Below are 15,193 nucleotides of genomic sequence, written 5' to 3' on the forward strand. Positions count from 1 at the left end.
CTTTATGCATTTTTAGGGCTGCTTATCTTACATCTTCATTCTATTATAGTTGAAAGAATTTGGTCTTAGTTTACCTTACTTTAATTTAAAAACTATACTTAATTTATTTTCAGTTTATTTATTTCTTTTCTTAACCTAGTAAACCATTTCGTTTTTTCTCGATAATTAACAATAATTAATTGTTAATGAAGATTTATGTTAAATGAAACGTTTGTGTAAATAATTAATTTAACTTTTTTGTTTGTTTTCCATATAAATTAATTTTGTTTTATTAAAAAAAGATTAAAATTTCATTACTTCTTTCATTTCTGATAATTGCACACAATCATATATATATCTATCTATATACGCAACATATATATAGCGTGTTTCAAAAATATCTGACAAAAATGTGAAGGCAGGTATACTCCCGACAGAAATAAGCATATTGAACGAAATAAGCAGTTTTTGTAATGGAATATGTGAGCGAAACAGAACATTGAGGTGGTACAAGATGCAGCTGAGCTGTGGATGAAAGCAATCTGCTGCCGTAAATCGTCATTACTTGTGCGATTTTCGAAAGGCACGCATCGCTACGAGCGTGAAGCTCACCAACATACATTTTACCATATGCGGCTGCTGCTAAAATTATCGAGTACCTCCTTTGAATAAATGCCCCATTTCCGACCGTAATCCCGTAAATAAAATATATACAGCTCAGCTCCGTCGTCAGGTGGCAATGCATACCGCTTAAAATCCGTTCGATGTTTGTCAGCAAAACCTTTCGAGTTATGATATATATAGTTCGATTTACACTAGCAATAGTTCTTAACGACCGCATAACAGCGCATACTACCACCTCAACACGCTATTTCAGCATAAAACATTCGATTACAAAACCTGCATAACTGCCTTTAAGTTTTTGTCGAATACTTTTGAATCACCCTTTGTACAAGCAATATTATGCAAAGGTGATACACATGTATATATGCTGTAATTTTAATTTCATGCACTCACTATTAATTCATTATACGCTTAGTATTATATCTTACTCGTGCTACTTCGTCTTGCTCGTGCTATCCTGTCTTTCTCGTGCTACCTTTTCTGAATTCGAATTGAAGTCAGCTGTTTAAACTTTATTTAAATTTGTGTTATTAAAACATAATTACTCATTTCATCCTCGGCATTATTGTAACTCAATTTTCATATCGTAAACTATTCATTGGACTTAAACTCCTCATATAAAAATACTTTTTATCAAAATATACGAATTCATTTATTTGAAGTATTATTCGTTTATTATTACGCTCTCAAAAATTTCAGCTATTTTTACGAATTTAAGAACTCATATTTACTTCCGTATTCGATTGCTTCAAGTATTTTTATTTTATCTAATTTCTCTTATCACAAGCACGTATACGAACAAAACTTTATGAAGTAAAGTAACCAAATTTTATTCAATTTCATAAATTTTGTCATATATTTATTTCATATTTGGCGTAGTTACATTTTCATTACTTTTCTCGTTTTATTTATGCAGATTATGCATTTTTTAATCATTCCTTCTCTTATTGCTCTTTAACTGCTTAGAATATTCTTATATTCACTCATCAAATTAATTTCATTTATTAGTATTTCTACTCTTTTTATTGCTGTCTACATCTACTTTGATTACCGTCTTTTCGCTTTATTGCTAAAACTTTATTAATACCTAGGCAAAGCATCGCTGATACTAACAAAAATGTTAGACTGTTATTAAACAAAATTAGAAAATCTGTGTTAGACAAAAATGTTAGAAAAGCTGGATTACTAAACAAAGATTCATGAATGGCTTCGTGAACATGATTTATTGAAATACTTAGAGGCATTTCTAATGACATTCAATGCGCCGATTAATGCCTCTGTCTTTAGTTAAGGTATAATGAATTGAATTAGGGAAGCAAACTGAAAGATTTCAGATTTCAAAGGTCACCCCAAAAGATCTTGCTCGGTTAGTAATCTATTAGTTTGCTGTTGCACTCATTTCTGCTAAACAATTTTTTTTTTGTCTTTTTACCTTTATTATTAAGCATCGTTTTCTTTTCACTTAGGCTATCTGAAATTCAACAGCAAATTACAAAATCTTCTAAAGCAACTTAGCAGTCCATATTTAGAACTTCCGATGCAGTGTTTAATGTCGGTATACATTTTTTTTTTTTATTTTTCAGTCTTTTCTCAGTTCATCACATCAATTTTCAGTTTTTAAGTAAGATTTCTTGCAAAACATTTTTTTGTCTTTTTTTATTAACGTTTAATGTTTTGTCTTTTAATTATTAAATATCACGTTCTTCGCATTAATGGAATATAAAATTCTATTTAATAGCAGTATCACAAAATATTTAAGTACTGCATATCTTTAGAATCTCAGATAGACAGTCTCGCGCTTTGGAGATAGAAAGGTTTTTTTTTTCCCGTATGGTGTTGCCAAAGCTCGCTTTTGAATCGTTGAGTATGTTAATCGAAAATTCGTAAAAGGTTTACAAAATATCAAATATGAAACAAAAATATAGGATGTCATTCTAGGAAAATATTAAATGTGTTTAATTAGCTAGATCATGAATTAAATGCATTTTTATTACTTAAATCAATCCGATTCAGATTTAAGGAATGAATATTGTTAAGAATTGTTCTGTTGCTTTCAAATAGCCTAATTTGTTAATCCATAATTGACAGATTCAGTTTGAGGTATAATTTATCTTACGTATACACGAATGGCAACAGACTCGAATGAAAAGTGAAAGGGCGCATTCATAATGATTTGACGCAAGATTCCATTTCGAGACTAATAGCCCCTTTTGGACTAATAAAATAGTAAGAAGTAGTCTGTCTTTATTTATAACAGACTTTTATCAAAAGATGTGTATACGTGTTTGTGCACAGATTTGTGATCGCATTCCCTAATCGTAGGATCCTGGTGAAACACTGCCAACACATTTAGAACTTAACTAAGGACTGTCTAGCAACGACACTACAGAATATGGCTATTATTTACGGGCTCGTACCCACAGTTTTCTGGATATTCCCATAATATTCTGTAACAATGAATATTAAGGAATACAATGGAACTCTTTTATGTTTTTTAGCCTCATAATGATTCTCAGCAATGAGATTTTAAGACTTTTTCAAAGTCTGGTTTTTCTGTGCAGTTATTTGGATGATTGCATGCGACATAATTACAGACTTTTCAAGATGCATGAATAGCCCTATACTGAATTTTAACAGACAAATCTGTGACAACTTTCCATCCCAAAATACGCATTCTACTTCTGTGTTATAAAAATTTAGTGATGAAAGTGGGTTCTATGCTTTGCTCTTACAGCACAGAAATTTACCTAGCATCAAGATATAAATAAAAACACATTAGAGATCAACATATAAGAGTACTTGAGAACAAATTTGCATATAAGATTCAGATAAATTTAATGAAAAAAGAGATATTAATAAATATATATCAAATTCAACTAACATAGAAAAGTTGAAATTTTGAGAGCTAAGTTTTTAAAAACTACTCTTGCGAGTTTTACAAAACTCGGCGATTGGGCCTAATTTGAGTAGTAGAATCGAAATATGGAAAACAAATTGGCATGACATTTCAGAAAAAGTCCTATTTTGTGAAAATACCTATATTAGAACAATGCTATATATAAATCTAATATATATCCTAAGTCGCGTTTTCGAGACATGAAAGTTGAATATCATCAATCGTCCAAAAGAACGGGAGATGTCCCCCCCCCTTTTTTCGCAGCATACATAAACGAAGCACTGTGCATTATACCGTACATAAATGCCTTTCTTATGTCAAGATCAGAAGCAATTTTTCAACATGCTCGAACATTTCTGTTCTCTCAGCTTTGCTTGGGTAATCGATTTCACCTTCTTTATAATATTAGCTATTTAATAGCATCTTTGCTTTTTACAATTGTAGACCATATCGTACTCGGTATACGGAATGCAATGGCCAAGTTTAGGATACGCCTGGCATTGCTAATTCGTTTCAATGAAGTTATTCATTTCCACGGTCATCCTAACAATTTTCTTCGCTGCTTGACTCTTCTGATTAAATTTCCTAAACCTCATTGCTAATGAATACACAGGACATTTAAATGAAGAAAAACAAAATCACATGAAATTTTGCATGAGTTATAGTGCGAATTTAGCTCAGTTCCGCTTCCAATTTTGACAGAGAGCATCCTGGGGGGACGGGTCCGAGGGTCTCCTATCCCTCTTCCCCTACCACCAACCTCTGGAGAGGTCTTTCGGCTCGCCGCATATTTAGAGTGCCCATATGCCGCAAGGACACTATACGTTGAGAAACATCCATGCCTTCTCCGGGATTCGAACCCAGGCTATTTGGCTCGGCAGTTAGCAATGCTAAGACAGTAATGTACTAACAAGATTACAAAATAATTCTATTTTTCAATGAAGATTTTATAAAAATGGGAATTTCCAGCTCGCATGAGTGATTCTCTAAAGTGGCTAATTAAAATTTCGAAACATATTGACGAATCGTGTGAACACTGTATCTGTTTAATCTTAGAAAAGAAAATATAATAGCATATCTTAGAGGCTTACCCCATAATTATGAAGTGTGATTATTTTATTGTATTTCATATTAACACATTTTTAACTAACTATGTGCAATTTCTTTATATCATATATTTGCAAACAAGTATTTATATATATATATTATAAGCAATTTTTATTACTTATTTCATTTCTAATTGACGACAAAATGGCCCACGGCGAATCGGCTCCCAACGGATTATTCTGTCGGGGAAATATCCTAGACCCCTATAAATATACTCAGCTGGGAATAGCCCTCTGATTCGTAATTCTTCCCGGAGAAACTCCATTAGATCTTAGTATGGCTGGACATATGCTTTCCAACAGTTATAACCATTGTTACCGAATGTAACTTTACACAAAAAATTTATGAAAGGTGCAAATGAAATACGGGCCAAGAAAGGCTGTAGATTAGCCACGATAGAAACGGCTTGGGAAAATCAAACAGTACGCTAAACATCGTGAAAGCTATCCAGGGTATTCATGTAAAATTTATTCCCTGGTTTCCCTCCTGTGTATCATGTATACGAGCCAGTTTCTCTTAGAAAGTCCTTCACGAAGTCATCCCTCCCCTTAAACAGAAAGCCCTAGTGTGCTTTGCGATAAACCAAACCATGTAAAAGTTTACTGATACGAAAACTAATGTGCTTGATAAAGTGCTTAAGTCTAAAGCGCACTTTTTTCAGTCTTCAGAGTTAACTGTAAATCTAAAATATAACAAAGAAAAGTGTTTTATCCCAATCAGTAAAGATTCTTCAATCAATTAAACGTAGCAAAGTATCTGTCATGAATCCAAAAAGTATTGAAAAAAATTAAATTTGTGATGCTCATATGCGATATTCTAGTGAAGTCAGGATTAGAAAAATACGAAAGTTCATGAAGATGATTTAAAATACCTTTCGACAATGAAATAGTTTAAACTAATTGAATTCCTGCCCTTGGAAACGAGCAAAAATATGCGTTTTAAAAGCTGCTTAAAATTTGCAGAAATGTTCTAGAATTTCAGCTATTTAACCTGAGATAAGAAATATTATGATTTTCATGAGTAAACGTAATTGGTTTAGTTTATTTGAAGACGGCAAAGCACTCGAAGGCTATCTGCCTAAAGCGAGGGATGCCTTCGTGGAAGACTTTCTAAGGAAAACTGGCTCCTACACTTGTTACAGTTGTGGGAAAACCGTAAAACGTCCATGCAGCCAGCCCGTTCGCGGGATTCGAACTTTGGCAGAACTATCAGCGTTCAGCGACTTTACCGCTCTGCTCTTGGCCATGAGTGAACGTAATAGTTACCTCGAATCTGTAAATCAAATTATGAGATTTTATATTGTGGAGACATTAAGATTTTTGATGCTGGAGGGACGTGAAAAGTGTGAAATGCCCTCGCCGGAACTCGAACTACGGACCTTTCGAATACACGTCGAGCGTGCTGACCATTACACCACGAAGGCGAAGAAATACCGCATATACTTCCCCTTTTAAAGGGCCATTGCACCACGAAGGCTGGAGAAATACCTTATAACATATCAAAATATGCCATTAGGTCTATCGTAATAACTTGCTTATATCCAAATGTCTAAAATGCGGTTAAGGTTCAATAAAAGTGTTTTAACTTCGCAAATATCATTAATAACTATCCTTTAAACTAGAATTATAAAACCAGAAAATACAACTTATAAACCAAACCTATAAGCTAATAAAAATCCATGCCACTGAAATTTCAGACATGACCTTACTTATAAACACACTTATATTTCCTATATTACTAATTATATTTTGAGGAACGATTAAAAAAATGAACCGTATTAGATTCTTAAAAAATGAGTCTCTCCTCGGGAAGTATTTCTATACATGAAAAATCATTCAATCAATAAAAAAGTACACCTTTACTCAGTTACTCGCCTTTTATAAAAGTACCATTTCACTTAAAATACTTTATTGTTATATTTCTATCTATTTCAAGCATACTTTAGTGTTAATCTAAATGTTAAACAGCTACCTCAAAAACTTTGCTGGCAGGACTTCTAGAGTTTTATGTTAACAAGGCATAGAATGTACAAGTTGTTCGAAAAAGGAACTACAAGTTTTAATTCTTTAAATAATTATTCTAGACATGTGATTGCAATAAAGAAATTTCTCAAAATAAAGTGCAGGGTCTTACGAAAGGAATTTTAACTCCATGGGTGCAAGGGACGCGGAAAAATCTAACTTGTTCTACGTATTCAAAAATCATTTTTGTAGAGCTTATATTACGATTAGTAAATAAATCAGTATGCTTTAGTGACTTAAAATGTTCCGTATTTTTGCGTGCATAGTTCAAGAGTATATCCAAAAAGTGAATTTGTTGTCTTTCCTTACTTAAGTTCATATCTTTTGAAAAAGAACTAACGAATAACTACAATGCAGAATTATTTAAGAAATTTATTTTATTTGAATATATTCAATTTAAATTACCTAATTATATATCATTTAATTGTATATTTTATTAATTAATTACTTATATAGTTAAGTAATATGTAATTTTATATTCTAGCATTAATTATTAATTATAAAATTTAAATTGTAAAATGAATAAATGATTCAATTATATATTTATTAATTATAGAATTATACATTTATTAATTATTTAATTATATGTTTAATAATTTAAAATATTTTATGTTAAAAATTTAAAATAATCATTTATTAATTATTTCATTTAAAAATAAAAATTGTTTAAGAAATAACTACGAATCTAAAATCACTGATTTTGGTCATTAAAAGTTTCGGGTAAATGATGAAACAGTTATAAATGTAAACGAAAGCTTCAAAATACTTATAATGTTACCTGTCTACTAATTTCACACATAAATGTGTGGAAGCTTCTGTTTTTTAACCAATTAAACTATTATGTGTGTTTCATTCATTTATATTTTTACTCTGCAACACCATGTCCATAACAGTTCTTACACGGCCTTTGTTGTAGCAACAGGTAGACGTAGACATGCACTTCAGATTACAAAATCTTTTAAACTATACAAATATTCACGTTACGATGTTTTTAAATTTTAAAACATTAAAAATTCTAATTCACAGTTATATTATGTAAAATTTTGTCCTCAGTCTAAAAAATAAAACGCAAGAAGTTTGGTTCCCATACTTCTAAAATTGACCAAAATACAGGGTGATTATAATTAAAGTTTAAGTTTAAAAACGCTATAAAAAAAGAACCACTGATGAAAATGATGTGAAATTTGAAAGGAATGTTATTGAAGAAGGCGGAAAGCGTATGGCAGAAGAAAAAATTTAGTTTTGAAAGTTAGCCACAGATGGCGCTGTAAGCGGCCGAATCACGACGAGAAATGATTCGTAAAACAACGGCTAAGGTGGAAGTTACACATTAAAACGTATTGACAAATTAGAATTGTTGAATAATTTTATTTGCATGACTGTACATATCACATCGAAAGGGACAAATCGGTTTCATGAGTTTTGCGGCGACGTACCGCATAAGAACCATTCATCAAAGAAGTTCGGAACTGTCACGAGACTGGCGCAAAACATGTTCAATATGGTGTCCACCATTGTGTGCAACAAGTTGAAAGCGACAAACAGCATGTTCCACAACGGATCGCAGTGTCTCTGGGGTGATGTTCAGAATGTGTTGTGAAATGCGTGCCTTTAATTCCGCTAATTTGCAATTGGAGCACGGAACACAACATCCTTCAGATATCCCCACAGCCAGAAATCACACGGAGTAAGATCAGGCGATCGGGACGGCCAGGCTGTAGGGAAATGACGGCTGATAATTCGAGCATTTCCGAAATGGCGCCTCAGCAGCTGCTTCACGTGATGTGCAATGTGCGGAGGAGCGCCATCTTGCATAAAAATGATTTCATCCACACATCCATGCTGTTGCAGAGCTGGAATCACGTGGTTGCGCAAAAGAGACGCATACCTCTGACCAGTGACGGTTGCGGTAACAGGATCGGAAGCACCCGTCTGCTCGAAAAAATATGGTTGTAGGATGAATGATGCCGTAAAGCCACACCATACAGTGACCTTTTCAGGATGAAGTGGTACGGGGTGCTTTGCCAATGGATTTTCTGTTGCCCGTATTCGACAATTCTGGGTATTCACGTATCCTGTCAGATAGAAATGGGCTTCATCTATCCACAAAATTTTCCACGGCCATTCATTATCCATTTCCATGCGAGCCAGGAATTCTAACGCAAACGTCTCCCTAGCTGTCAGGTCAGACGGAAGCAAATCCTGCACATAGCCAATTTTGTACGGATAGCATTGCAGGATGTTTCGTACAATTTTCAGCACCGTGCTCGTAGGCCTGTCCAATGTTCGGGCAATTCCTCGTGCACTGCACGGTTGCACACCACCGGCCGACCCCTCCTGTAATGCTGGGGCCACTTCTTCAACTACCGTCGAATGCACTCGTTTTCTCCTTCTACCAGATTGCACATCAAACGAACCTGTCGCTTCGAATTTTTGCATCATTTTCTTTAGACATACGACACTCATTGGACCAATGCCTTCTTTTATACCCTTCAGTGTCCTGAATTTTTGCAGAGCTACTCTTGCACAATCATCATTCTTGTAATACAGCTTTACCAGCAGAGCGCGGTCCTGCAGTGAAACACCCATGGCGAACGTCTGAAACGCAAAATGAGGAACAGCCTGGTACCTGACGGCTTTATAACACTGAAATTTAACTAACATTTTAATTTACGTCTTCTTCCGCTTGCAGCGCCATCTGTTGCTAACTTTTGAAACTAAATTTTTTCTTCTGCCATACGCTTTCCGCCTTCTTCAATAACATTCCTTTCAAATTTGACGTCATTTTCATGAGTGGTTCTTTTTTTATAGCGTTTTGAAACTTAAACTTTAATTATAATCACCCTGTATTTAAAATTTAAGATATTTATAGATTTTTCAGCTCCAAAAAACCAAACTTATCTTTTCCCTGAGGAATCGGTTCAAAAATATTTCGAGGTTCATTTATTTTTACTTCCTTGTGCGAAGTAAAGGAAGTATTGTAATAACGAAAAATTCCGGGTACCAATATTTCAACGAAAATATCCATTTTGACTGCTATCGAATGCAATTTAACGATGCTTTTGCTTGACATCTTGTACGTAAGGACGGCATAAAAGACTCTTTTTTCCCAAATGAATTATAAAATTGATTCAAAATAGATTCGGAAAAGATTTTTTTTTTCGGTGGCGTCTGAACATCCGTATAGACTTATGTATTAATGTATCTCGCATAGCTCAAAACGAGTAGCATCAGAACGTTAGAGTTTTGTATGTAGGACTGCTATAACATGTAGTTGTGCACCTCCCTTTTTGGTTGCAGTCGACCGTAGCAAAAGTATATAAATATTTTTATATATTTATAAATATAGATATAGGTTAATATATATATAGGTTTTAGGGCTTTAAATAACCTGCCTGCTATAGTTGTAGAATTATTAACAATTTAAAAATTGTTTATGTGCGCTATGCCTTATTTTTTTTAACCATAGCATCCATATTTGTTTACATTTGAAACTTAGCAGATTAGAAGATTTGTTGCCAATCTAGAGAAACTAAACTTCGTAACAACAAAGTAACGTTTCTTTTATTATTGCGAATTAAATCATGTTTAATCCATTCTGGAATTATATCATTTAAATAGTTAAATTATCTCATATATTGACTCAGCCTTGCATCAGCAACAAATAAAGTCAATATCTACACCTTCAATGTCTTATTTCTTAGTGAAACCAAAAGTAAACTTTCAGTTTTGTGCACCGAAAATTCTGACTTCGGGCACGCTGGCCGAATTGCTTGTTTTTGCGTAGAAACTATAATTTTAATTGCAATTTTTTTAAAAATTGTTTTAACTGTATTTGGTGTTTTATGTTTTTATATATCTTTCAATTTTTAGTATATATATTATAAGTTTTTATGTATTTTTGCCTTGTCGCGAAGTGAGAACAGAATTAATTGTACCTCTAATGAAATTCAGGGAAATAAAGTCAAATGAAATGGAGGAAAAATGCCTATAATTTAATATTCCGTACAAGGAAGTCATGTGGTGTACACATCAGATTGTTTTTGCATTTAATATCATTCAGTGATATTTATTTGTGATTTAATAGTGTGTTATATTTTTTATTTACAATTTTGTTAAATTTAGTATACGAAAAACATTTTCACACAAGTAACACGCAATTTTTTAATATTAAATTATTCACATATAATTTAAGTACTTAAGGATCTTAATGTCATAACCACACAAAGCATTCATTGGACTAGAAATGTTTTTCAGTTTAAATTTATGTGGGTTACATTATGCAAATAATGTTACCACATTGCAATATTGGAAGCTTGCCAATATTTTCAGGAGTACGATTTTTGTAAGATTTTGTGAATAAGAGTTCCTTTTTGAAAAAAATGCATTGATCAAAACGTTTCACGACTGTCTATTTATTAATAAATGTCACTTCATCTATTATTTAATCAAAAATATTTTTTTAAAACTGTTTCATTTTTAGTTAGGAATATATTCAAATATTTCGCCTTACAATTTGTTTACGATTCCTGGTGTTAAGAGTGCAGGATTTCAAATAAGAAAATCTAATATCTCGGTCAATTTTCATTGTGCAGGAACCAAAATTTTTTATGTCATTTTCTTGAATGAGTGTGAAGGTTTATTAAACATAAATATGGGAAACATATTAAAAATTCGGATTTCGTAATTTAAAAAAAATAAACCTTGAAAAATGCCAAAAGAGGAATATGTTCCATATTAGAATATTTTTATAGTTGAAAGTATGTGTTTAGGACTGCAAAATTAATGTCCGGGTAAGATTGTTTATGGCAGTGTTATTAAAATTAATGGCCGCGTTAAATATCTCGGTTCATTTTTGACGTACGGGATTCAAACTTCTTATCATTTTATTTTTTTCAAAATTTTCCCATATATAAGAATTGGGTGATCGCACTAAAATTTAAATTCGTTATTTGGCTAAAATTAATTCGTTTCTAAAACTTAAAATTGCCAAAACCTGAATATTTTCGTCATTTAAAACACTTCCGTAAATTGTATATGTTTACGACCAACGATCGTGAAATTAATGGCCGCGTAAAGACTTTTATAGACACAGTACATAAAAGTTATATTTTTATACTTGCAAAATTAACGATCTAAAAAAATTTCTCTATGTTATTCGACGAAATCTCATAACTGGAAGGCATGCATAAGCCGAAAACGTCGCGGAGAAAACAACGCAAGGCAAAAATGTCGAGGTACGAAACATGGTAGGGAAAAGGACAGCAAGGAGAAAATATCGCAGTTCTAAAACATCGCGGTACAAAATATCGTGGTCGAAAATATCGTAGTAAGAAATAAAGTACCTACAAATCATCGCATTTTGATAACATTGCACACATGTGTTTTGAAATCCCATACTTGACGAATTATGTAATTGACTTTCGTCATAACTAACAAATAGACACCCAAAAAATTGATTGCACGCTATACATGGACATTCTAACCACACTTTAAGAATAAGCGGAAACAAAACAAAATATAATTTTCATCAAAACAATATCACATTAACAAACGTGAAAGAAAGTAATTTGATAGTTAACTCAGCAATTTTTATAGAGGTAACCCCATGCAGTTATTTATCTTCCTTTTTCCAAATCTTTTTAGGCTGTATGTTTCATGAAAAATTATGAGCTATACTTTACAAAAAAGATGAAATTATGAATGACCTTTGATAATTAACTATGTTAATTAAAAATTCTATTAAGTGCTGTAAGTTGCATTAATTTTCCATTAATTTTTAATTTTTAAATGCTTAAGTTTCCTTCTTACTTTTTCAGCAAAAATTTGTTAGTTCATTTAAAAATATGAAATATAAAAGTAAAATTATCCCTCTTTCCTTCTTGTGCTCCCAAACCATTATGCGAAAATGCATTTACAACTTTTAAACCTTGAAAGACACACGAGTGCGATGTTATCGTCATGCGATTGTTTGTAGGTATTTTATTTTTTACCACAATATTTTCGACGACGATGTTTTAAACTGCAACCTTTTGGAACCGCTTTATTTTCGAGCACGATTTTGTACCACGATGTTTTAGAATTGAGATGTGTTTGTTCTCTTTGCTTTCTTTTCTCCTACAATGTTCTCTAACACGATGCTTTCGCTTTGCGTTGTTTTCTCCGCCACGTTTTCGTCCGCGAAGGTTTCGGTGAATACCATGCGTGCACCATATAACACGCATTCAACATTTTCGAATATCCTTTACGTGGATTCATATGTTGAATAATATAACATGTTGTATTTTGAATAGTCGTAAGTTCATCCACAAATTTAAAAAAAAAAAAAATAAAAAACCGATAAAAGATACCCTTCACAGAAACGGCTTCCTTTGCCGAGAACGGCACCCCTAAGAACGGCGTTTCCTTTTCCATTTCGTCCACAGTCTTCGTCCCTGAGCTGATAAGTGCGTCGACTTTTTTGGCATCCTCCAGAGCTTCCTCAAACCTTTCGTCCACGTAAGCATTGATGAGTGGTTGAACTGCCTGTATTCGAGTGATGTAAGACTTGACGACATCGGAGCTTTTTATCTGCAAAAATGGAACCAAAGCAATTAGTAACAGATTAAAAAATATTCTACAGCTCTTATAAATCATAGATAGTAATCAAGAAATAAACGAAATATGCGTGAATGAAATCAAAGGATGTGAAATCTCGCGTTTCTTGAAAAGTCAAGCTGTCTTTCTATGAAAATGAGAGCAACAGAAAGACACATATGATATATGATCTAAAGATAATGAGAGTTTCTGATAAAATTCTGTAACTGATAAGAGCTGCGTTTCTGACCTTACATAATTGTTAGCATTTGACCATTTTTATCATGTTCCATCTAGCCATCCCGGCGTCTCTGATGTTATTCATACTGTCATAACAATGCTGATTAAGACGATATTTTACATCGTACGAACATAGTGAGTACGATGTAAAATTTATTATGGAAAATAGTAAAGTTTACATAGTCAGCACTATGCAAAATTTTCTCTTTTATACGTAGTGAGTCCACGAAGTTTCAGGGGTAATTTTTTTAACAAATTCCAGCAAATTTGACAAACGATACTTATTATTACAACAGTTAGTATTCGTTATTATTATTAGCAATACTCATTATTATGAAATATCAACCTGCTTTCCTTAAACGATCGTGTATTTCAGAATAGAATTTGCTATGCAAACTTGCTTTAATCCATATATGTTGTTATGAATTTACGAGCTAAGGAAATAATAATATTAAGGTCTTGCTGTAAAGCGAAGGAGTAAAAGAAACGGATAAAACAAGGGGATATTTGAAATATTGTGGAAAACGTACCGGGTTCAAGTATTAACACGATTCAGTGTTCTTCAAAGGTACGGGCGATTTCGCAATGTGCCCACATCACGAGCGTTTGCCGTTCACAACTTTTCAAATGGATGAGAGCATCCAAAGAGTTTGACAATTATTACTGAAAACTCATAATCTACGTCTTCGAATATTAGCTGATGAACGTAACATAAGCAACAGAAGACTGCTCATAAAATAAACTAAAAACTAAACTCAGTAGCGCAACAGCCCTAGTGGGCCACGGCCTGCAGTGACTCTAAATCTGCTTTCTTGCCCTTCGGCCCCGGAGTGCGTCAGCATATTCCCCGGGGAAGTGGTCAGCTTGTCGCAGGACCCCGGTGTGTACCCCCCAAGCGAGCTTGGTACTCATTTTATCGGCCCACTCAAGAGATGTAAGGATGAGTCAACCTTGCCCAGCCCGAGGATCGTACCCCGGACCTGTGGCGCAGCTGCGCGACGTACTAGGCACTGCGCCACCGGGCCAAAGACAGGCCTCATAAAATAGCATTGAAAAATCCTTGGTAAAAAAGAAAAGAAAACTTTGTTCTAATTTTGCCCTGATGACAGAACAGAAACAAAATCGACATTCAACTTTTAGGGATTTGGTATAATTGGCAGATTTATTGCAGATGTTTTCAATAAGTTATGTCTGAAGATAAAGCTTGGTGCTTTGCTTATGATCCTCAGATAAAACGGCGATTTTTTGCTCAAACTGGGCAAAGTTCATTGCGGTCACAGAAATTTTGGTAAAATTTTATTAATTGAAATATTTCATTTTCAGAAAATTTTTTTCTGATCGATAGACCATGAATTCCATAATTTATTAATCTACATCCTCCATTTTAAATATATATTCTAAATAGACACCGTGTTCACCGGCCTTACCAGGTGTCATGCACCAATAACATTTTCTTTTTTTCAAAAATATGGTTTCGAAAATAAAGGACGAGTAAGGACTTTCATGAATGGTAATAATTCGTAAATATTATGCTGGATATCTTAAAATTTGAAGTAGATGTGCACATGCAAATTTCGTAAACGTAAATGATACTTTCCGATTATCTACATTTGATAGAATTGCTCTGTGTTTGGTGTATTTATTACTATACAAATGTACACCACGGAAAGAAGTAAATCAACGGTAGGATTTGTAGATCAAAAAACGTTACGAAGTTCTAGAGTTAGTTTCTTTCTTACCTCCATGGTAT

The 15,193-nt window shown here is 33.3% G+C and overlaps 1 protein-coding gene across 1 annotated transcript in view; it reads right to left on the bottom strand.

Moving 5' to 3' along the window:
* Positions 1–15,193, bottom strand: part of LOC118187872 (fatty-acid amide hydrolase 2-like) — a 425,140-nt gene that overhangs the window by 166,433 nt on the left and 243,514 nt on the right. The window contains exon 3 of the mRNA XM_085820389.1: positions 12,978–13,197. Within this exon, the coding sequence (XP_085676515.1) occupies positions 12,978–13,197 (220 nt within the window). The remainder of the gene's footprint in view (positions 1–12,977; positions 13,198–15,193) is intronic.

The sequence above is a fragment of the Stegodyphus dumicola genome, chromosome 1, assembly GCF_044657685.1.
Source record: "Stegodyphus dumicola isolate Sdum_Otavi_A_Nest chromosome 1, ASM4465768v1".
Classification (NCBI taxonomy): domain Eukaryota; kingdom Metazoa; phylum Arthropoda; class Arachnida; order Araneae; family Eresidae; genus Stegodyphus; species Stegodyphus dumicola.